The sequence below is a fragment of the Myiozetetes cayanensis genome, unplaced genomic scaffold (assembly GCF_022539395.1).
Source record: "Myiozetetes cayanensis isolate MyiCay16 unplaced genomic scaffold, myiCay2020 scf1, whole genome shotgun sequence".
In the NCBI taxonomy this organism is placed as follows: domain Eukaryota; kingdom Metazoa; phylum Chordata; class Aves; order Passeriformes; family Tyrannidae; genus Myiozetetes; species Myiozetetes cayanensis.
This window is the reverse complement of record NW_026086604.1, coordinates 115,262,492-115,286,904: the sequence shown is the minus strand read 5'-3', so window position 1 is coordinate 115,286,904 and position 24,413 is coordinate 115,262,492. Positions and strand designations below refer to the sequence as shown.

General features: G+C 36.4%; 1 protein-coding gene across 5 annotated transcripts in view; it reads right to left on the bottom strand.

Annotated features, from left to right (window-relative positions):
- Positions 1 to 24,413, bottom strand: part of TBC1D5 (TBC1 domain family member 5) — a 315,237-nt gene that overhangs the window by 49,319 nt on the left and 241,505 nt on the right. For all 5 annotated transcript variants that reach the window (XM_050307600.1, XM_050307606.1, XM_050307620.1 and 2 more), the window contains 3 exons: positions 23,949 to 24,055; positions 8,695 to 8,780; positions 2,477 to 2,727 (listed from right to left, as the gene is read on the bottom strand). In XM_050307600.1, coding sequence (XP_050163557.1) covers positions 2,477 to 2,727; positions 8,695 to 8,780; positions 23,949 to 24,055 — 444 coding nt within the window. The remainder of the gene's footprint in view (positions 1 to 2,476; positions 2,728 to 8,694; positions 8,781 to 23,948; positions 24,056 to 24,413) is intronic.

Genomic DNA, 24,413 nt, shown 5'->3' with positions numbered 1-24,413 from the left:
AACTTGGGAACCTTACTTTTCCAAACCATGCCAAATAGCATTTACATACTCAAAAGCTACAACAGAATCCAGTGCTAGAAAAAAAGCAGAAGCTAAAAAGGCATGTAAAAAGTTCAGCTCAAACACAGGTGGAATGAGAGTTTCTAAATCCTTAATCTTAATGCCTGGGATGGAAGTACCAGCAGCTTCTTGTAGCTGTGGGAAGTGCACTCATTCACTGGAGATGCTGTACATCTCTTTCTTTAGGTGGTGATACTGGTCTTCTCCACAGAACTGAAAAGACCTATTTTTGCATTTAAGGTGTGATGGATATGGTGCTGAGCTGTATATTCAGCATCTGCATCACGCTTCAAAAGGCTTTTTAGCCTGTCTCTGCCACAGTGCCATTGCAAATATGGATTTTTTTTTTTTTTGCTAAACTATCCCTAAATTTAAACTTAATTCAGAGAGAATTCACTGGGCAGCCTCTAAAAGACTACATTTCCTTTGTCATTTTGTGTGTCTCTTTAAAAATATAAATTATGGCATTTGCAAACACAGTTTCCAGCCATCTAAAATTTTTGTCCAACTACAGGCAAAATACTAATAACTGTACAGGTCTGGAACAACAAGCATGGCACAAATACGTAAAACAAAACTCACTGTCATCTCAACCTATTAAAGAAAAAGCATATTTACATTTTGTTGCCCTTAAATTACTTCTGCAAGGGTTGTGTCAAATATGGATAGACAGAGTATGATGAGAGGGAGCTGCAGCTACTGAAGTGTTTCAGTATGTTTTATCTCCTCTTACCATGAAAATGCTTTGTGCCTTACATCATAAATTCTTAGTAACTTCATCAAATCTTCATATTCCTGTTTATAAAGAAATATGTGCATGGCTTGTACATGACAATGACCAAACATAACTACAATTTCTTATTCTGATTCTTGTATGGAAAGTGTCAGGTGCATTTCCTAATGATGCAACATATTAATTGGCACATACAAGTATAAAAAGGGTCATCCCTGATCAGCCAGATTAAGATTAAGCTACAATTGATTCCACCTATAGAAGTTGCTTCAAATTGTACACTTTTATTATATTAAACAGGGAAAGAAAATAACCACTTGAGGACCATTTTTCAACTCAAAATGGAAAAAAAGAATAATTTGATAAGGGAACTATGGAAAACATATTTAAAAAAGCACACAAAAGGTCTCTCCAAAACTGTGGAAATAATTTTGTTCTACGCCTAATTTTACCTCCATTGTTGTGAACAGGATTTGCATCAAAGATTCACTGCACTTCAGTTTCACATCTGCGCTGTAAAACCCTTGCTGGAGCAATTTCTGAGATTATTCTATGATTCTGACAGAAGCTGCATCTCTGGATTTTGCCAAGCAGCTGCAGTGGTCCTCACAGAGGTGCCTGTATATCTGTCTGCTTCAAGGGAACGGCTGTACCTTTTATGTCTGCTCCCTCAGTGTCTGCTGGGGATGCAGTGCATCATGGAAGGACTAACTTTGGACCACATGGCTGCCAGAGGAAAGACAAAGAACACCAACTTCAGCTACAAAGTGTTATTTCCCTTCTCTTACATTTTTAAATCCACTGAAAAAAAAAAAAAAAAGGTGCAATCCTATGTAACGGTTCAGGGCAACCAGCAGCAGCTCTCAAACTCATAACCATGACTTGGGGTGAGTTGCTGGAAGCAGCAGGTACTGTTGTGCTCTACATACTCCTTGTAAAGCACATACTGCCACAGGCTGGCTGAAGATGAAAAGCAGTAACATACCTTGAGAATGGCAGAGTATAGGAAACAACTACCAAAGATGAGCTTGTGAGTTTGTGGTTTGAATAAGCTGCCCCCAAGAAAAATAAAAAGAAAGGCTCAAGAAAAAGAAGCAGCATTTACTAAGTAAAGTGCAGAGGGCCATCACAAATTATTAAAAGACAAATTCATGTTATCGTTCAAATAACTTCTTAAATAAGCTCCACACATTCTAACGGGAGTAAGAATTTGTTTATTAAGAATTACTATGGAATTGACCTTACTTCCTTCACTTTTGTTTAGCTAATATTTTTATGCATGGGATTTGTGCCAATAACCTGAAAAAAAAATTTATTAAATTAGTCTGACAGTTAAAAATAGGTTGCATTTGAAAAACCAAAAAAATTAATTGGTTCACGCTTACGCTAACAATGTAGGTTGTTGGTATGTCTGATGCACTTTCTGGTTAATATTTTTTTAAAGGTTTAAAACATCTTACAGTATTTGCATGCTTTCAAGATAGCATCTAATTCTGTATTACACTGCAAATGTACTGTTGTACTTGGCACAGGTATCCTGCCTAACAAAATACTTTTTTTGGGGCCATTTCCTCCAAATATGCACACGCTGATATAAAAATCAATAAAAAGACTTTCTTCAGGCCTTAAGATGCCTGACAAAGCTTCCCTCTGTCATGGCACTGCCACACGTTTCTCCTTTACCTTTGCCCAGCTGAACTGGCATGCTTTCGGACTTCATCATCCTCTGCTGCTGCGACTGGTGGTGCTGGTGGTGCTGGTGGGCTTCCACTGTGCTCCTGATGGGCATGGAAGTGGGAGGAAAGCTGCTCCCCCCGGCAGGAGTGCCCACTGCCCCACCTGAAGCCATAGCTGGAGCAATGAGCTTTCGGCCAAAATTCAGTAAGCTGTTGGAGACTTTGTTAATGTTCAGAGGGGCAGCCTTAGCGCTGGCACTGAGAAAAGAAGAGGAGAAATCACCACATCATTGCCAATGGTTTGAACAGACACAGCCATACACGTATCAAATGTCTCCAAAAAGGGAGGAAAAAATTTAAGATTCGAATGTTATGAAGAGGGTGTTTTACTACAGTTACACTGGAATACACACAGAGACCACAGGGACTGTGAGTTTTTCACAACCAGTAGTGACAAATTTTTTTGGTCCTTTCTTCCTGAAAAATGCAGACCAACCCCAAACAAAGCAAGTTTGCACCAATTTTCCAAATTTTTCTTTTAAAATTAATTAAATAAAAAGAGTGACAAAAAGCAAACCAGACTTTACAGAATCAAAAACTTTATAAAATTGATTTTTTGCACTTTTACTCAAAGACTGCTTTAATATTTACTTCTGCAAGATTAAATTCTCTCAAATGTTTAAAATTACTCAAACCCAAACACTTCTTTCAGCAAGAAAAACTAACACTAGACAGTACTTTTAGGTTGGCAGAGCTAGATGTCTCGTGCTCTTAGTTCACCTTTTTGCCCAGCCCAGTCATTTCAAGCCAAGCACTTTTTCACGGGAATCCTGATTTCTAAAGTGATTTTGCTGAAGGACTGCTTCAGGATAGAACACATATACTGAATCATGATCCTTATCATTGTTATATTTTATTTTTAACTACAGTGGCTATTTAATTCACTTCACTTATATGCAACATTAAGAATGAGGAAACTGTTGAACCATTTAATCTAAAATAAAGAGGCAAAGAACCTCCTAATTCCCAGTAGAAGTGTTCGCATAACCCATGGACCAGCAAAGCCATTCCTACTTGTTCATGCAATAATTTCCTGTTTTATATAATTAATGCTTGAAATACCCTTCACAGAAATATATCAGAATAACAAAGACCTTTTCACTTTTGAGGTTCTATTTTGATGATCTGTACTTCCATGATATAAATAGCTGTCTTTTAAAAATGTGAAGAAATGTAATTAAAACCAATTCAATTACTGTACTGAGGAAAAAAATAGCTTTACAATGTTTTGGGGAAGTTTAACTAAAAATAAACTACAAATGAATTAATATGGGTGACTTGAAACTTGTGCAGGCACCTGGAAAAGTAATTTTGATTTTGCTTTTCATATAATTTCTCTATTTGTCTCCAGAGATTTTTTTTTTGGAATACACAATACAAATGCGCACACACATATAAAGCACATCCAGAAAATAACAACAGCTGAGTTGTTTAGACTCAGAATAGATACTCAGAATAGACAGAATAGGAGAGATATCAGAAGGAAGTATTTGAGCCTGCACACTCAGGAGATACAGCCCCAAGCTGTACGGGGCATTTCTGCTATGTATTGGTGATGAAGAAAGATGGTACATGGCATTTTCTTGGAAGACCAGCAGTGCAGGGACTGGGGTCAAGTGTTACTTCCCAATTTGTGGAAGCTGAGAAGGAATGATTGCTGAATAATAATTACAAAATGCTTCTCCGTCTCCCCATTTTATTGACTGCTGCCAGTATTTTGAAAAGTCTTCCTATAGTCACCTGAGAATGACTGACAAAGTCATTACAAAGACAGCATCTGCAGAACTATAAAATACGCTTGAGGATGCCCAAACGGTTTCAAAAGCAAACGGAAGAGTTGTGAGAGACTGAAATGTTAATGACTCAAACAATTGGCCATTTTCAATAGCAGCAAGTTCTTTGCTTAGGCCAAGATTTGCACCACCCAGCCGAAGGGGAGGAGGGAGGTTTGGGTGTGTGGTGGTGAAACCTCTGATCTGCATAAGAGCAGCCCAGGTGCAGCAGGAGTGCATATCCACCACTGGAGGATGACCATGACAAAACCAACCTTTGTTTAACAACAAGTTGGGTTTTGAGCCAGGTAAGGGGAATGGCCAATAAGAAGCAGATCTTGGGGAGGTGGGATAATGTTTTTTATCATTCCAGTTTCCTCCTTTACACAACTGGCTCATCCCTCCCACCACAGGTGATTCACACATAAGCCTGAAGGAATTCACTCCCTCTGATGGGGCATAACTGGCTCAACTATGCTGATGTGAGAGGTAGCTGTAATGTCTAAGAACATGTCATAAACCATCAAAGACCCCCAAAGCACCCCCAAATTAATGTCTGGGGCCTTCCATCAGACAGCTAAGCATGATCCACAGCGTTGCAACAGACAGTGTAAAACTTCCCCCGCCTAGGGGAGATGCCTGGGTGTTTCCACCTGAACCTGAACATATATTAATCCATTGAACTTTGTGTTTCATGGGGATTCCCCTGCCCTGATGGATCAAGACTGTGACCTTCTCAACCAACAGGCATTGCAATTGCATCAATCAAGTCTTGTTGCTGGATCCATGGGTGGTGATATCTTTCCTCTCTGCTAGTTAGTTATCCTTTCTTTCTCTTTCTTTTCCTTATATATATTTTCTCAAGTGATATCTTTATACTTTTATATTGTTGCATTTCTATAGACAATAACCCAAACACCTATGTACCTCCTTTCCATTGCAATCAAATATCTATCTATCTATCTATCTATCTATCTATCTATCTATCTATCTATCTATCTATCTATCTATCTACTGGTCTATCTACTGTCATTCAACTCCAATCTGCCCCAAGGGATCTATTAAGAAGAACCTCAGTTATCCCACCTTCAGGGGCAGGTCATAAAAATAGTGCTAATGATTTTAAAGAAGAGGGCATGGTTAAATGTTTGTTACACTTAAATTTTACTCTGTTACTACACAGCAGATTCAGTTATTTATCAGTTCCCCAAAATATTGCTCAGACACTTTAGTTAAAAAAGAAAAAAAAGGGAGTTTTTTCTATTCCATTTCATATATGTGGCATCAGAAGAGTCAGCACAGGGCCTTTTGTTTAATGTCTTCTCTATTCAAGAAAGAAAACTATTGAGGCTTTGAAGGTGGAAGACAAAATATCAAATTCTGGCTTAGCAGATATCAATTAGTTATCAACAGTTGCAATAAATCTAATTACATCACTGATTTTGGGGGTCATACCAGCAATGACTTGGTTGAGATTCAGAATCCAAACTTCAGTGTATTTGGCATTTTTTCTCTCAGTCTACTGAAACCAATCACCAAGATTGGAGATTGGGGTGGTATGTATCACTCACTCTCCTGAAACATCACCTTGTAAGGAACATAATGGCTTGCACAGAGTCCTAGGTTTGTGTTGTCTCTACCTCTAGAACCTTGAGAATCACTAAAAAACCCCTGACTCTGCACAAGAAATTATATTTACTAAAAGTAAATAATTTTCTCTGACTGGCTACCCAAGCAACAAAGCCACTGTACACTTTGAGCTAACTTCACCATTGGACTCATGGTGGTCCACAGATACAGGAGACAAAGCTTATGAAGAAGCTTGTGTATTTGTGTCCACCAGCTTGTTTCTTTCTCGTTTCTTTTTTTTCCCCAGCTATATTTTGCTTAATAAAAAGTTGCAGTTTTCCTTCAACAGTGCTTAATTTGCTGCTTTGACACACGTGTACACCATGACAAGTTACTTTATTTGCATTTTTTCAGATGGTTGGAAAGAGACTTTTTGAGAAACTTCACTTTATAGGAATAACGAACATCAAAACTCTCTAAGCTGTTGTATCTGACACATGATTTTAAAAAATGCTTTCAACAGTACCATGCAAGCATTTTTTATAATTACTTGATAACTAGAAAGGATAGTTATTGCAGCTCCTAATAGCTGTGGTGTGATTTGGCTGTGCTATGAACTGACACTGCTAATGATCAACTCAGAACACATACAAATACATGAAAAATAAATAATGATGCTATCTAAATACCTTCTCAAGAGGCGGTTTTAATAAATATATTGTAAAGTAAAATCTGTGCAATTTCTCTGAATCACAGCTTCAGAAAATGAACAATAGTGCGGGGCCACATCTCTGGAGAAGTTACGTTAAACTGAGACAAGTTCAGGAAAGTAAGAACAATGTGCCTATTTCTTACATCTAAATGTCTGATATATTAATGCAAAGGATGATTACAGCCATTAAACATGGATCAATGTCTACATTTTAGCCATCTAAATGTACCAGACATGCACAACAATTACAAGAAAAATACTGATTGATTATGTTGTAGAGCTATCAGCAGATGCATTTAAAAGTAAGGCATCAGTTTAAAAATACGAGTATCAAGGAGACGTGAATTCCATCTATGAAGCAAACAATTTTGTTTCATCACAATAAGCATCATTGACCTTGACTGTGAATGGTGTATTTTTAAACTAGCAGTAGGAAGATGATTCAATCTCTGCAGTTTTCTGCTAAGATGGAAATGCTTTGTTTTAAGGAAGCCTTATTCAAAGGCATTTCTCTTTTCAGTAAGTAATCATTATGAGAGATGAGAGACAAATATATGAATATGACCGATTAAAAAGTTTTATATGTGATAAAATAAGCAATATATGTTAGAGATTTACCAAGATATTTTAAACATACCATTGAGCCTGTGGAATTGAAGATGAAAAAGATGTGGTAGTTGATTTAATCCATCTCTGCTCACTGCAGAAACATTTCCTGATTTTACATCTTCCAGTTGTCTCTTTAGTCCAATTTTTAACAGATTTACCACATTTGATCTACTCTAAATGTTTTCCTGTTTTGAGATAAATTTATCCCAGCTGTTATTTTGTCTGAACTATTCTCAAACAACCCTGAGATTAGCTCAGTTGGTTAGAGTATGGTGCTAATAACACCAAGGTCACAGTTTTGATCCCCTCAGGGACCAATCACGTAACAGTTGGATTTGGTGATCCTTGTGGTGGGTCCCTTCCAACTCAGAATATTCTGTGACTCAGGAATTCTGATTTATCAATAACATTGCATCTCCTTTGGTGAGAATTCTGTGTATATGTGTACAATTAATTTGTATTTCTACATAGATTTAACTGACATTTTTTCCTTAGAATTTAGGTTTCCAACAGGTGTCATTCCTGTTTAGGCTTTAGGATTTAATTATTTTTTCAAAATCCTTGAAACATTTCTTTTTGAATCTTCAAACAACTTATTCTTCCAGTTTAAGTAACTTTTGAGAGAATTCTTCAAAAGATTAAACATGTAAAATATGAAAATGCAATAGAATGCAGTAATTTTTGACACTTGTCCCCAACTTTAAAGCCTGATTTAGAAGAAAAAGATGCTTTTGCAGTCACACTACTCAGCTTTAATTTCTGTGCCTTTGTCCATTTTTAAAAGATTTTCAATCTAATCCATTTTAATTTTATCTGGCTTTTAATGTAGTGCATTTAAATAGAATGTGATGGAGATGCAAAGATCCAAAAGCCAGCAAGTTCCCATGAATCAGCAGGCACAGGATATGGGTGGGGCCACATGCAATCCAAGAAACTGCCTGTGACAGCAGTTTGAGTTGAAGCATTGGGTCTTGTGCTGGCTTGCCCTGCAGCCACCAGCAACCACCAGCCATCAGCAATTGGCCATCCAGGTGATATGGTCTTGACAAGAATTTTTAGCATTATTGATATAAACCATTTCTAAAGGAAGGGAGGAAAAGTTTTGTAAAAATTACTTCAAGCTGGATTTACATTAATTCAACTTAACTTTGACAGCTTCTGGTACGTGGATACTCCAGATTGTGATTAGATGCATTATTAGGACTAGTTCAGCTACAGAACTCACACTGCAACATTTTACCCCCTGCTTTCCTTCACATGCCATTGCTTGTGAATGTCCTTAGCCTTAAAAAACGCCAGTGAGTGACTGCAACACTATCTGTCAAACTTTAATTTTTTCACTCAGTAATAGGCAAGGGACAGATTCAAAATAAATGTCATGAAATAGACACATGTGCTTCTAATACTGCTTATGTAATTCCTGTTTGGGATAAACGTGACTGCTGAAACATTTTGTTTATGTAAGGTCTTAGTTCGGTGAACACATATTTAGAAATAGCTTACCGTGTTTTGTTCATCAAGTCTGCTCCACGTGCTTTGTAATAATCTAAATTTTGTTGGAACTGATGAGTCACTGGTCTTGGATTTCGCTAAAAAAAAAAACACCAAAAACAACCTCATTGCAACTTACAGGGAGATTTAAAGCAGAGACATGAAATATGTTTACTAATGAATGCTACAAACTTAAGAACATTTTCTTTTCCCAGGATTTTGGTTTCTCAAGGCAGTAATGTCATTTACATTGAAGTGAAGACTTCAAATACTTGAAATAATACCAATGGTTACCAGTAAGTCCATTCCATGCTCACAGAAATTAAGTGTTCTTCCACAGCGATGAGGCTGGTGGCTGTAGTGGTAACATTGCTAATTAAATCAATTATTCTTGGATAAGTATAGATACTGATCTGATTTCTTCCTGCAGCTTAGGTATATAGAATTTTACCACCTCCGAGCTAAAGTGATATGTTTTTAAAAAAAGCAGTAAAGAGAAACTATAGCAAACATTTTGAACTTAATACATCACTAGCAGTATCTCTGTTAAGCAAAGAATTACATTTAGTGAGACAAACCAAACACTCCCACTAGATGGCACACAGAGCCTTTATTTTCTCTCCAAATTTCACCCTAGTCAAAACTGAGGCCATGAATAAAGAACTGTTGTCCTATAACAAAATGTAGACAATTAATACTGAAACCATTGCTATTCTCCCGTTCTGACACAATGGAACTCTTTCATGGACTCATGCTGCCTTCAATAGTTCTGAACACTGATTAAGTGTAGACCACAGTATATGCATAAAGTATCTTGATTGAATGCATGCATCCTGAAGAACACTACTTGGAGACGCAAGGAAATATTTTCAAGTAAAAAAATTTGCATACAGATGGAAACAAAATAACTGAGAGGTACAGAAAGGCCCTTAACAAAAAAAAAAAAAAAAAAAAGAGAGAGAGAGAGAAATGGCCTAAATAATTTCTAGTGTAAGAGAAAACAAAATGTTAAGTTTCTGCATAATGATCAGATATACTGTATAAAAAGATCTAAATACTTTCCAAGTATTTGCTCTAATGGTTTAATCATTCATAGGCTGTTGCCATATATTCTGATCTGCCTTCTTAAGTCCTGCTAGTAGTAAATAGAGTTTTAATGAACTATGCAGTGACCTTCCTGAAACAGTTGCTCACAGGTGACAGCATATTATATTTTTGACAGAGTCAGTCTTCAGCTGCTACAGCTGCACACATATACTTCCTCTCCAGATTTTTTTATAGACTGGAGTATCCACTGTCTTATCCTATCACCTACATACAGGTAGATAACCTTCTTTCTTTGAAAACCTTATTTTTGGAGGAGGATGCAGCAGTTGACTTTTAAAGACCAAAGTATTGCATGTGCACAAAAGGAGAGAAGATTTAAAGGGGTGGTAGATACCAAAGGCCAGGAAAATTTCTGGGGGCATATTTAAGGGTGGGAATTTCCAGATCACTTCCTGCAGTTAGACTTAATCTTGTATGAAATGTTTCATTTTCTTTCTTTGGAACCATAATAAACATTTCAAACACACATGCTATTTGTAATGTTCATTAAAAAATGAAACAACTGAAAGCTATTAGACAAGCATTAAAAAAATGCTCGTCTATCCTACCACTCACATTGTAATGGCCATTCAACATTTTTCGTCTCCTGTCATAAAAACGATGTTTGCATAACTCTACCTATTCACAGAGCTTGTAAGTCAGTCCTCATCAACTGACAGCAATAACAATGAATCAGCTTTAGTTACTATTGCTCTGGTTTGGTAATTCAATACATTTCTATGATAATCAAATCCAAACTGACGTGATGAGGGTAACTGATGATTCTGCGAGTACTATCTGAGTAATCAAACAGTGTAACTTTTCTCCTATAAATTAAGTAACTTTTTTCTTTACTTGTCTTGATGGCCTCTTAAAACAAGGTGGAAGAATAAGAGACAGTTAAAATAACAGGCACTTCTAAGTCATAAGACAGCCCTTTGAAAAATACACACTACTAGTTGCTAGCCAGATTTGCAATTAGCTTCCAACGACCTGGTATATATTGAAAGTTAGCAAAGACACCGAAATTTCTTTTTAACCACCCAATAAATAATAAAAAAGATTATTACACTTTGCCCCTGAATTAAAAAAAAAAAAAAAAAGCAAAAACAATAAGAAAAGATCATATGGAACAGCATCTTGAAACATATTTACGCAGAAATGACAAGCAATTCAAGACACGAAAGGCTGATCTACTTTCTAAGCACTTAAAGCCATTAATAGGAATAACGAACTCAAACATATGAATGAGAAGCATTACTTTCATAGGGGCCTATTTAAATTCCTGGGAGGTTTAACCATATCAAAGGAAGAAGCAGTTTAAAGTACTATTACATGCAGTGAAAAAAAAAGCCCTCAGAAAAAACGCTGTTGAAAAAACATTAGAAATGCAAGACAGTAAATGCCAAGGTTTACTGTGCAACTCCTTTTGTAGCACCAGAGAGATATCCTTTCGGAAAATTTCAGTATTTAAAAAAACCCAACCAGACATATATGTTAGCAGATATCTATGAAATATCACCACAGAAAATGTAAATACTTCTGAAAATTGAAATTCAGACAGTAAAAAATATAGTTTAATGGAGATTATGATCTTTATTTCACTGTGGTTGTCCTTTAAATTTTGTACTCTTTTCAATCATTTCAGTAAGTTAAATACAAGAAGCGGAAAGGAAAACCTACACAATTACAGTGTTTCTTCCTTAAGAATTTTAAACTAACTCCTCTCTCTGAGCATCCAATTTGATATGTACCCTGTATTATATTCCATGTATTAGAACTAACGACTAAACAAATTTATTTACAAAAAACATAGCTGTTGTTTAAAACATTCACAGCAACCACTGTTTTTTTCCGACAGAGCACAATTTAGAATGATCTGATTTGTATTTTCATTACTTAAGGAAGCAAAGTTATTCCTTTCATTTTTCAATTTATGTATTTTTGCTAGTACCTCAATAAAATAATTTTTAAAAAAAGGATAATGTTAAATTGACAGTGAAATCAATCCTTCAAATTAGTAGTTTGTTGAATCCCCCTAAGAAATTGTGTAAGGGCATTATACAGATTAACACATATATGATTTTCCCCTTTTAAGGACAGAGAGAGCAGAAATCATAGAGAAAAGCTGTCTGTGACAGTACTAGAACCCTTTTTCCCCAAGCCTGTTTTGTAGGAGCAGTTTGCTGGATTTATAATTCTAATCCTAATTTCTATTTAGTGACTGTAGTTTCAACTGGTAGAAAATGCCCAATTTACGCTTCAAAAGCACAATGTATGAAATTCAGGTATAGAAGCACACATAGAAATTGATGTGATTTTGGACTCTGTCTCTTCAAAATGTACTAGCCACAGCCCAAAATGAGAAGATGCCTTAAAATGTTTCAGGTATCTCTGAGGCACTCCTGCCTCTGAGCCCTTCCTGGCCTAAAAGACGCCCTCCCTCTGGCTCATTTGCCTCTTGAAGTCCTCTCCCTGTCCTCCTGTCTCTTCCCAGCCACCACCAGACTGACTCACTCCAATTCCCATGGCTGGCAGGAGATTCTTGGGAACTTTCTATTTGCCTTTATCTTCCTCCGGGAACACGACCTAAGTTATACCCACACCTGCCCTTTTCCTAGGCTGGGGGCTGCTGCTGTGACCAGAATTGCACTGAATACAGCAGAGATTCCCTAAACCTGCATAGACTGCTGAAAAGCAGTTCCCACCAGCTAAGGATCATGCTCCATATGCTCAAATTCCCTGCTATAACACCTTTTTCTCCCTGGCCTCTGGGGACATAGCATGTCACGTTACTCACGGAATAGACAGAATATAGCAAAGCACACTTGTGTGTGACAGAAGTCACAGGCAGGCTGTTCTACAACATACCTAACATTTCACCCCCTGAATACACAGTATTTTTAAAAGTTCACATGCAGGTGCAAGTGGAGGGATCTCTTTAATGCTCTTCTTTCTTGAGGTATTTTCTTTCCTCCCTTTTTAGTTTTATTAACAGGAGAAAACACAAATACAATTTTGCACTAAATCTGAACATTCAGAATAAGAGACAAGAACGAAAAGAGGTTTTCGATATGTCTGATGAAAAATGAGACTTATTTTAGTGAACATGCTATTGCCTCAATGCCAAGGGAAAAGCACTCGTCATTAGAGAAATGAATTGCTCAGCTGTTTATAAGGAAAAAGCTCTGGGGGAATTTCTCAAGGCCCAAACCACAAAGCATTGCAGGGTTATGCAAACATATGTTGCAGGTGTTTTAGGGTAGACAGGTGGGAAAACCTCAGCTACTGAAAAATATTCCACTTACTAGATTGTATCTGAAACTAGATAACTTCAGTGCAACAGAGAAAAAAACAAAACCAGCAACAGTGAATTCTACATCCAGGCAGCAATAGGTTTACCAAAATAATCATCTCACTAGTGTCAAATTGGACTTTTTAAAACTAATTTTTTCTATTATGTTAAACAAATGCTGCCAAACATTTATCTTTTTTGTCCTAAACTACTAATACTTTACACCGAAACTAAAGAGGAGAGTGAATCAAACATACATAAAGAGAAGGATAATGATGCAATGTGGTTGTATTTATTTAAACAGTTATTTTTAAGGAGCTAATATGTTTCTTTTTCCCTTCTTCAGCTGACAAGGCAATACTGGATTTTTTCATAATTCTTGTGCTGCCTAAGTATTAAACTTCTATTTTTTAATTAAAATTCTATTATTTTCTCTTTCATTTATTTCTAATGAAAGTTGGAGGATCATGTGACTGTAAATTCAGTAAGGACTGGGAGGTCAGGAAAGGTTTACCTTTTCCTGCTAGATCGCCTATGCTTCTTTCTTCAATAATGACACAAACATGGCAAAAATTTGGACTGGGAACAGAGCTGAAATATGGCAGCTGAGACGTGGATAAGGTATACAGTTTGTTCAGTTCAGCAGAAGTTTTTCTATTAGGCGCTAATAATTAATACGAAGTGCTTACTATTACCTGATAGCCTAGAGAGAGAATTTCACCTTTCCTCTTTTTATTCTTTTGTCAGATATTCAAGCAGCGGTCTCCATTCCACATGACCAGACTTACACAGTATAAGCAACGGCTTAACATTAAAGATGCGTATCACAATATTCTGTATACTAAAAAATCAACCCACCCCAAACTCCAGAGCACCGAATGCAAATGCCACTCCCCAAACAAAACTTCCCTTTCACCCTCTAATTCTCCTCTTCCTTTATTATATACCTTCTGCAGAACAAGCAACCTGCTGGAGCACAAATGGTATTTCATCCACCTATGAACCCATGAGTTAAATACTTATTAGGATAAAAAAAGCCCCAGTGAGACATTAAACAACATAATGTGCTATTGCCAATTCAAAAGTGGTTCAAGGCCAAGAACAAGATATTATCTAAAACACAGGCTGATCGTCTGTCTCTATCAACCCTGTGTAGGAAAGCAGAACACTATGAAGGGTACCCTGTACAGAACTAATAAAGAATTTCCTTTAATCACGGGAGTCAGGAGATCCATGCAGTAATACTGGTGCTGGCAAAGGAAAACCATAATCCGCAAACTGGGAATAATGCTTCCTGTTTACATTTTTCAGAAGATGCTAAGGATTTCAGTCGTGGAACTCTTGTTATTTACAATACAGTAACAGCATGAAGAATTATCAGGTTTAGTTGTTTCTTAAGAAAATTAGTGAGTTGGTTTTTTTTCTTTTTTTTTTTTTTCCCTAAAACACCAATATTTCCCAGAAAGAACTGAAAAGGAAAGAAAATTCAGTTAACTGGGTCAAGGAAGGAAGAAACCCCTGAACTCTGATCAATCTGAAATAAATTATCTCCAGTTTTCTTATGTGACAACCCTAAATTCCCCTGGCAACTAGAAATTTCAGACACCAGGAAGATATTTTAAATACTGTGGGTTATGGTCTGTTTTTAACTTCATACACACATATTTTCTCTCACACGGTCATTCTATGACAAGAGATGAAAAACTGAAAAAAAAAATAAAAATGAGATTTAAAAATGCTTCAGTGACTTGACTGAAAGAAATTTCTAGTTGTGTATTTTGGCTTCTTGTCCTAACCACTTGGGAAGCCTTTTTCTCTTTCATTTATAGTATTACAGCCTATTGCATTTTAACAGGTAGATCAAATCCTACCAAATCAGCTTTTATTTATATTCCAGACAAAAAGACTCCGACCTGCCAACGTTCAAGTTCATAACCTGCGTAAAATCTCCATCTTGCACCAACAGACTCGCTTAAGTACCTTTTAAATCTGCCTCTTAATTTAGTTGCCTAGTTTTCAGCTGAACCCTTGGTTTTAAGAAGTAAATTAACTAAATAGTAAGGTATAAATCTGACAGTGTTCAGCCCTACCCCATGACAGATTTATGCTCTGGCATCTTGCAGCCCTGCACGGTTGGAACAGGAGTTTTACAACATTGTGGAGGAAAGCTCCAGGCTTTTGAAGGGAACACACAGCAAGCCTTGCTTTAAACCCTGGAATGCTCCAAATTATGAGATTTAAAATATGACATCTTTATGTACAGAAAAGCTCCCACATTATGGTTTTATTGGCACTCGTTTTGGACAACCTGCATAACTCACTGATGGCTTTGTGAGTAATGCAGTTATCCGAAGCTTATACTTATAAAACCCTTATAACCACACTTAGAGCATTATGTCTTCTCCAGATACATGCTTGTACACAAATCTCACATATCAGGGAAAAACAAGAACATTTTAAGGTGCTATTTGGTTATTTCTGCTACGTGGAAAAGAAACAGATTAATTTATGTTCTGCATGTAATGTGCTACGTAAAACACTTGAAAAAGGTCCCCAGGGGAGTGAAAAAAGCTCATTCACAGAGCCCCATGCACACACCACAGCAAAAGGAATATGATATCCAAGTCTCTTCCTCTGAAACACAGAGAGAAGCTAAAGTCTTGGTGCTGCAGGATGAGCAACCCCTCTCATTTTAGGACTCTAGTGATGATCCTGCAGAGCCATTTTGATCACTACTGCTCCTTAAAAAGACAAAGGACAAAGACATAACATCTCCAAACCTAATTTTCCATAAAAAGTTAGAGCAAAGGATAAAATGTACGATTCCCAGTTCTATCTTGGTAAGTATTTTGCTCCTTCAGAAGTGCTTCCCAATACAAATGTACTCAAATAGTTTTGATTACAATTAATATATTAATAATGATTATAAAATATGTAGGTATACAAGCAGTATATCTCCACTTATATCAGAAGAGACTGAACTCTAATTCCATCATAATAGATTGTATATGATTCAGTAACTAATCTTTCATACATTATTGAAAATTTATGAATCTATTTTTATATAACACAGTTTGTATTTTGAAAATTTTAGTCAAATAAATTATGATCTAGAGAACTTTTGATTAGGTAGAATCAGAGCACTCTAAGTGCTTCCTTTTGATAAGCTACCTTGCAAATGAGAAGTGATTAATTGAATTGTCAGGTTGCACATAAGAACCTTAATCACCTCACTCTAACACTGTTAAATACATTTTATTAGTGTAGTTTTATAAGTAACATTATTACTCTTTAGGAGAGGGTCAGGAGCTTTAGACGACTTTTTAAACAGAAGTAAATGAATAATTTGAAAGAAACAGCCCCAAGAAATTCAAAAGCAATCAGTTTTATTGGTAGCTAAAGTAATTAAGAGCTTAAAGTGCTTCAACTTCTTGCTTTAGCATCAAGTTCAATCAGAATTGCTTTTACTTTGCTCTGAGGATATCAACTTGCTCAAACAGAAGGAACAATTTAAAAGTTCTGGCTTCCAAAGAGAACTTCCTCTTCCATCTTGCCTCTCTAAAGTACTTGCCCTTATCGTGACAAAGCTTATGAATTCCCAGTGAATATTACTGGGAATGCTGACCAGCACAGGATTCCTTCCTTATTTCCAAGTTTTCCCCCCTTGCCCCTCTGTCCCGAATCTGATGTTGCCACATCTCATGCCTTCTGATTAATATGAAAAGACACCTTGATAAAAGGCATAATTGGGAATTCATCAGAGATGATTAAAATTGCAAACACTGTTTTTTTATTTGTATTTGCAATTGGCCCAATGACCGATTAGCAAGTAGTTGCCTTGACTATTTATTGAAAAATGTGTATGTTACTTGCTATTGGATGTTAGCCAAAAGTAGAAGCAATGGTGCCTAAGTCCCCTTTAGCCATCATCTCTGAAGGACTCTGCACCTCTCCACTCACCCAGAAATCCCCAGCCACAGCACCCACTCCTCCCTGCCCTCAAGGCCAATGGCTCTCCTTGCTGCTGGCCTACTCAAGAGAGGCAAGGAGAACAACAAAGTCACCTTGCTGGGGTCTGCTCTCACTGCCAGCAGTGCCCTACAGCACCATCCTGCTCATCCCCACACAGAGCTGGGACAAATCCTTGGCTTCTACAGCATCTTACCTGTGGCACAGCTTTCTCTTAACTATGAGAGGTGTCACTGTTCTGCAAACTTGGCTTTATTCTGTATTATTTCCCACCACATTCCTATTAATTTAGATGTAATGGCTGTAATTAACATAGAGGGATACAACATTTGTGGGTTCTTAACCACAAAAGTGGCCTGTGCATGCAACACTAAGGAGAGAGCAACACTTGGGAACTGCATCACCACTGGCAATCTAAGAGATCAGGTTTCTCCCTCGAGTGATGACTACTGTGTTACATATGGTAGTGGGGAATGAGAACGACTTAGAAAGGTTTCTCATTTGAAAAGATGACTAATCAAGTGCTTTCCAAGTTTTTTTCCTGAAAATATTGCTTGTGGCATACAAGTTGTCTGTTGTCTGAAGTAGTCTGTTTTATGGTTGGTAGATTAAATGGTTAACATATCAGTGGAGATTGCACTGAACTTTGAGAGAGTTGAGAAAATTATGGTACTACGAGTATTGCCCACATAGCCTTTTTATATTTTAAAATACATAGGTGCACTGGGGATGAAGGTTTTGAAACAAACTTACAAAAATGAAGCGGATTTTTAATTCATGGTACACTTACTATTTTTGTGTGGTACTATGGCAACATGGTTATTCCAAGTAATTTATCATTAAACTCTTAGCCGCCTGTCATACCTTATTCTATTAATGACACACAATAACTGAATATTTAAATCAATAATTCTTAAAAAAAGCATAGACTATCTTCTTGGAAAACGCAAGTTTCTGACTTTAAGAACATGAACAAAGAACAAGTTAGTATCATGGCTTTTACATGTAAAATATATGCAATTCTAAGTCATATAGGCCCACAATAAAAAGCTTAGCATGCAGTTACAGAAAAAAATTGTATCAATAAATCAACTGTATGTTGATTTATTTAAAGTGAGGTGTTTCGATTACATCCAACCTTATTGTATTTGCAAATGGGAATGCTAGACCATCAAAATGCTTGAGTTCCCTACAGGAATTAAATGTGGTTATAAAACCAGAGGTTGAGTTGAAGATAGTGACACATTTTTGTTCATAAAAATCTATCTACCATGCATTAAACATAGAAGATCTTAAAGTTACAGAAATTAAGGCAAATAGAAGTTCTCCGTGAATCACCGAAAAGTATGTGCATTTATTTTTTCTTTCTCTAAAGTCCTTGTCTCCCAGATAAAGAGATACATATTAGCTTTTCTGGAAAACCTTGTTTCCTTTATCAGTCATATCCCATGTCAAGGCAACTTTGTATAGGTGACATTACTTGTACCGCCAACTCAATAGTGCACTGGGATATTCATTATCCCAGGTTCCTCATAACTTACTTTTCATGCATCTAACCCCTCTAATGTATTATTGCTTCTGAAATATCAGTCACATTCTTCATGATCAAAACTAAAAAGCAAAAAAGCAAAAATGTTTGTTCAGAGTCCCCCTCCCCCCTTGCTGGTACCCCTGCACCGAAATGGACCTGCACCCCAGCGGTACCTCCGCGTGGAGGTACAAATTAATGAGCTGCTAATGCCCAAAACTGCGCCAGATCCCGACTTCTGATTGGCTGCAATCTGGTCATTAAAGAGAGGCAATTAATGCCAGATTGCACACACAATGCTAACAAACAAACAAAACAACCCCAAACCTGCTTTTCTCCTGCCACAAACGGCAAAACAACAATACTGACATAACGGCAGCGTTCAAAGGACAGTTGCAGCTCTGCAGCAGCACCTCAGTTAATGAGTGTATAGAAAAGAATTTATCTGAAGAAGAAGAAAGTGAAACTCAACAGCCTTTCAGGCACATGAAACCAGCTTGGAGAAAACTCTGAGACGGTGGCAGCTACTTAAGAAGAAAATTCAGCTGAAAATAAATGTACAAAGAGTTCGGTTCAAAATTTCAGCAATGTGTTTTCTCCTTGTCACATTGCTCAGATAGTGAATAGTGTTAAAAGCCAGAATGCAGATTTTTCCAACTAATCGTTAGATGAGTGATCATGACCATATTTTATTGTTTAAGTTTTCTGGCAGTACCTGTAATTTCAGTCACGATGAACTAATATGACTTCTTTGAAATGTCATGTATGCTTCTCCATGGATTTTGTTAAAATTTTATATTATTATATAGCCACCTTCAATGTCAGCAAATAGTTGAAAATACTATGTTGAGAAAATATCAACAGCAGTAACTAGAATATTATTAGCATAAGCAACAAATTAATTTCCATCAACCAAGCATATTCTTTTCTTTCTTTTTTCTTTTTTTTTTTTTTAATTGATGGCTTATGATAAAAGCTGTCTCCACTGAATTAAACTCTTAACTAGCTTGTTCAACGACTAGGGTAACTCACCACGCTAAAATATCTGAAAGCAAGCTTATTTTACAAGAATACTAAGAATAAATACAATAAACTTTGAGACAAAGCACAGTTGTCAGGTTCTTAGTATGCGATGCAAAACTATAATATTCTGTGTAGTGCTTCAGTTTTCCAATAAGTCATTCTGATAAGGTTAACACTTCAACATATCTAAACATACAAATACGAACACCCAAAGATGAAAATTACTTTGCTTATGTCGCTGTATTAGAATTTTATTTGCTAAAGGGTGAAAACAGATTTTCAAAATTCACAGTTAACTTAAAACAATAGTTTTAAACCTTTTATTCCTAGCCCTGGCTGCCTTCAGGAAGGAAAGAACATCTGGTTATTTAAGGAACACAATATGTTCACATTTTCTATGACTTTTGTTTCTAATTGGTTTTTTTAATTTTTTTTTTTATTTGAACAACTCTAGTTAGAACTATGTTTTTTAATCACTTTATATTTTTCCACTGCCCTATCTCCGTATCTCTACTTCCTAATTTCGCAGCCTTTGCTTTGAAAATTAACAGTGCTCAGTGGTTTTGATAAGGAAAAAAAATGAAGAAAATGAGCCACTCATGGTGTATTAAATATGCAGACACACACCTTCAGTAAATGCTTTTGGATATACATAAAAGAACCTTCCCTTATTTTTTTCATTTCATATATACATACTTTTAATAGCCCATTCTTCCATAAGAAGCTCTACTTTTCTATTCAGAAGGACTGTAAGTGCATAGAAGTTACTTTAATATAAATAATTGAGGCAATTATCTGTTCAAAGATTAGAAATGTGAAACAAACACTCTGCTAAGCAGGTTAACGTATCACCCTATGCAAAGACAACAACACTGATTTGAGCTTTTCATTCCACACTTTCCTAAGAAATGGAGCTAGCCAAATGCAGAAAAGGCTGAAATTCAATTATTCTCCATCGATCCATACTCATGCCTGCAAAATTAGTATCTCTCAGGCCCCCCCTCAGAGGCAGGTGCATTAACTTGTTTTCAGCTATTACAGTGATGTGTATTTCTTTTCTGTGGCAGTGAAAAATATCAGAGATGTGATATCTAAAATGTCCCCTCATCTCAACTGCCAACTGGGGTTCACAAAGTGAAAAGGAGAGCTGCTTGCAAGCATTAGGGTTTAGTAGTTAGTGGCAAGCACTAATTACTTTTCATATTATTTTTAATACTGGATAATGCTAAGACTTCTGGTAAGGTTTGATTCCACAAAAGGTCAAGAAATTGTACTTGTCCATCTGTAAGAAAAAAAAGCCTCCTATCTTTTAAGTATAGCTTTCTGCTGACATTTCGGTTGCTCTCCTGGTGATGACCGCAGTGAAAAGAAGCAAACAAAATGTGACAGGTTCATGAAGCCAAAGTTTAGCTCTCCTGATAGACTATAACACAAATAAGGAAGAAGGAGATACCTGTTACGTGAGATCAAGGAAACGAAAGAAATAATAGATGTTACTAGATCTGCAAACCCAGATTATCTCCAGAATTGGAAGTTAGAGATGGAAAGGCTGTATCAGGTCCATCTATCTACTTCATCATTTACAACAAGATTGTTCTTTAAGAACCCTTCAGTTTTATGTACATACTACCTATCTGTCTTGGTCCAAATACCCCACAATCTTCCCTGTGTAAGACTTTCTGGCATTTACCCAGCTGCAAAAATAAAATGAAAGACAATATATGTTAGCAAACCTGCAAGAGGCAGATTCCTGTTTGTTCCTGGCCATGACTTCTAAACTGCATTTCTTGTCCAGCTGAGATTTAAAGCTCCAAGGAGCAGAGAGCAGGCCTCCCTCAGATATTTGGAACAACACTAAACATTCTTGGTATGTTCAACGAATAATGAAATAAGCCATTGGACCATGCAACAGTCTCCCAGAGAAGAGTTCCCTGCTTTCACATATTAAAACCCAAGTGAAATCTTGGAAGAAATGCCACACAGAACAATTCAGCCCTGGATAAGGAGAGATAAAATTGCACTGAACCAAATGTAATTTCCTATTAGAAACCAGAAGCTGGTGACAGAGAAATGTACAGGAAAATATCAAAGAAGGAAGAAAAATCATTAAGCACTGAACTTGCTAATCACCACTTACAAGTTACACTACTAACTAAAATCTCTTTGTCATTTCTTCCTATCTCCTTTTATCTGGAATAAGGATAAACTGAATTATTTTCATGCAGATAGCAAAAAAAGGGTATTATAATTTTCTTACTTATATTGGTGCACCAACTTAGACTCCTACAGCACCCATGATGCCTTGTTAAACGTCTTCCCTTTCCTTTCATGGAATGAAAAATTTTGACAGACTTGCAAAATTTTTATGCATTGGTGTTATAGAATACCAAGACTTCTATTACAGAAATATGGAAAAAAGTGGATTGAACAAACATAAAAAATTAATTGAACAAACAAGCTCATATGGGAGACTTAAAATCATACCTAGGAAAACATAAGAAAAAGGTACTCAAGTCACAGTCTTGAAAATATATTTCTTTCTCAGACCAGAGTTATTTTTTATTTTAGAGTGATCCTTTAGAACACTTCTACTTCCTTATTGTAAGAAGTCCTGATCTTTTTATGGAGTCTCAACCCAAAGACCCAACATAAAATGAAAGGTGGTTGAAATCCCTTAGGTCTCTTCATCCTCTGGAAATCACAGCTTCCTAACTTTCACAGTATTTCCCAAGCAGATAAGTATAGCTCAGAAATGAGGAACAATTGCAATTTATCACACTTAAATTGACAAAGCAATGACCACACTTTGCATTAAAGAGCTTTAAGTCCTCAGTCACCTGAGCAAAGGGAGAACTACAGGAAAGACACAGTAGGAACTACATCCAGTATTTTTCTGAAAGGTGTTCAAGGCACACCTGAGAATGTTAATTAATAGAACACCAGGCCTTATGAGCCTGACAACTTCATTCTGTTGGAGACAAGAGCATAAGGAGTTAATTAGTGATCAAGCCTCTTTTGTGGCAAGTTGGTTGTTTATTTTTGCCCCCTTCAGCTGATATCTTTTATATTGCCTAGTGTGTTTTGGAGGACAGCCGAATAATTAGTAATTACTTTATCTTTTAACATATCTTCTTCAATAAATGACAGATTACATATTGAATTCAGTTTGACATCTTAGCAAAATATTCCTCCCGCTGTATCTTTCTTCTAAAAAATATTTTGTTAAGAAAGTACATAAATAAATGCTGGGCAGTCTGATTTCACAGACTGCTGCCAAAATCTTAAGAAAGATTCCTAAGATCTAATGTTAGAAACTTTATTACATACTGAAAACATGATACACTTTACTTCTCATCATTAAAGAAATCTTTGTGCCTGAGAGGAATGAAGAAAGCATCTGTAAGGATGCAGACTTCTGCAAAAAACTGATACAGAAAAAACAAAGAGACAATTTTTTTCTTAATCCATAAGAGTGTAAATACTGGTACTGAATGAAATTTTGCAGAAGGCAGTCAGAGTGCAGAAGTGATGAATTTCTTGCTTTCAAAGATGTTGTGCATCAAGAAGATGAGGGAAATCAGACTTTACACTGGCAACCTACTAATGGGACGTGTACAAAGACAGTTCAAAACCAGCAGCACAAATTCTGCTATCTGCCAAAGATCTGAGTATGCAGAGATTACAGTGTACAGTTTCATCTCAAGCACTTTATCCACTCTACTCTGGGTGTCTCCTGTATATTATACCCACACACATACATATGCCATTCTAAAACAGCAAGAGGTTTGCTTTTTTTTTATAGATGAGTATATCAGAGACTGTATTCTAGTAATAGGTGACATAAAAGTTATGAATTTATACATTTTATTCATGTGAATCTTTACAGGCTCTAACACTAGACTCTTGTTTTTAGTTGAAAACCATCACATAACTATGTGTAGTGGTGCTTTAAGGATTAACAGTGATTAATCTGCAGAAATCCCACGAGAATTTTATCTTTCAGATAAAATTGCATGATGGTTTCTATACAGCTTACTAGGTTTTATATAGTAACACTACTGTTTCCCTCAAAAGTATACTTCATCATGAAAGATGTCTGTGCTGAATACCAAGCAAAGTTATTTTAAAGAGCATAAACATCTGCAGTTACCAGAGCTCCTGGATAACTTTAGTAAAATGTCCTTTAAAGAGTAAAGGAATGTTTCTACTCTGTTACCAACTCGTTCTTTCAGCTCTTTTGTTAGGTAAGAAGAAACTTGAACTATCATTTAGTACCCAAAATGTAGGTTGTTATTAACTTCATAGCATTTAGAACATTTTATTACATTGATTTATTCCCTATATTTACAGAGCAAGCAATCTCACCTTTGGATCTCGGAGAAAAAGTGCTCTTAGGATAAGGGAGTGAACATCTCCAATGGGTGGGTAATGCATCAGAAGTCCCAAACAGGTCTGATAATTACTTGAAATCACTACAATGAAAATAAAAAAAAAAAAAAGAGAGAGAGGGAGAAAAAATATTACTATGTTATTTTGATATTGCATTACTACCTTTTCCAGTAAATTCATTACAGTTCAGATTCAGCTGTCTTTTCCCACATGGTCTCTCAGAACTCAAGCAGTGCTGAGAGTAAAAGAAGATACTACATAATCAAGCTTCATGACTACACTTGGTCCAATATAATTAAGGAAAATACTAAACCTATGACTTTGTTATAGACATTTAGCTCCAGATTTAGATGCCTAAAGCACCTAAATGTGCCCCTAAAGCCTGCCCGAGTCAGTGGAGGTCAGGGCAATACAGTCAGTGGAGCTTGAAAACTAGTCCTG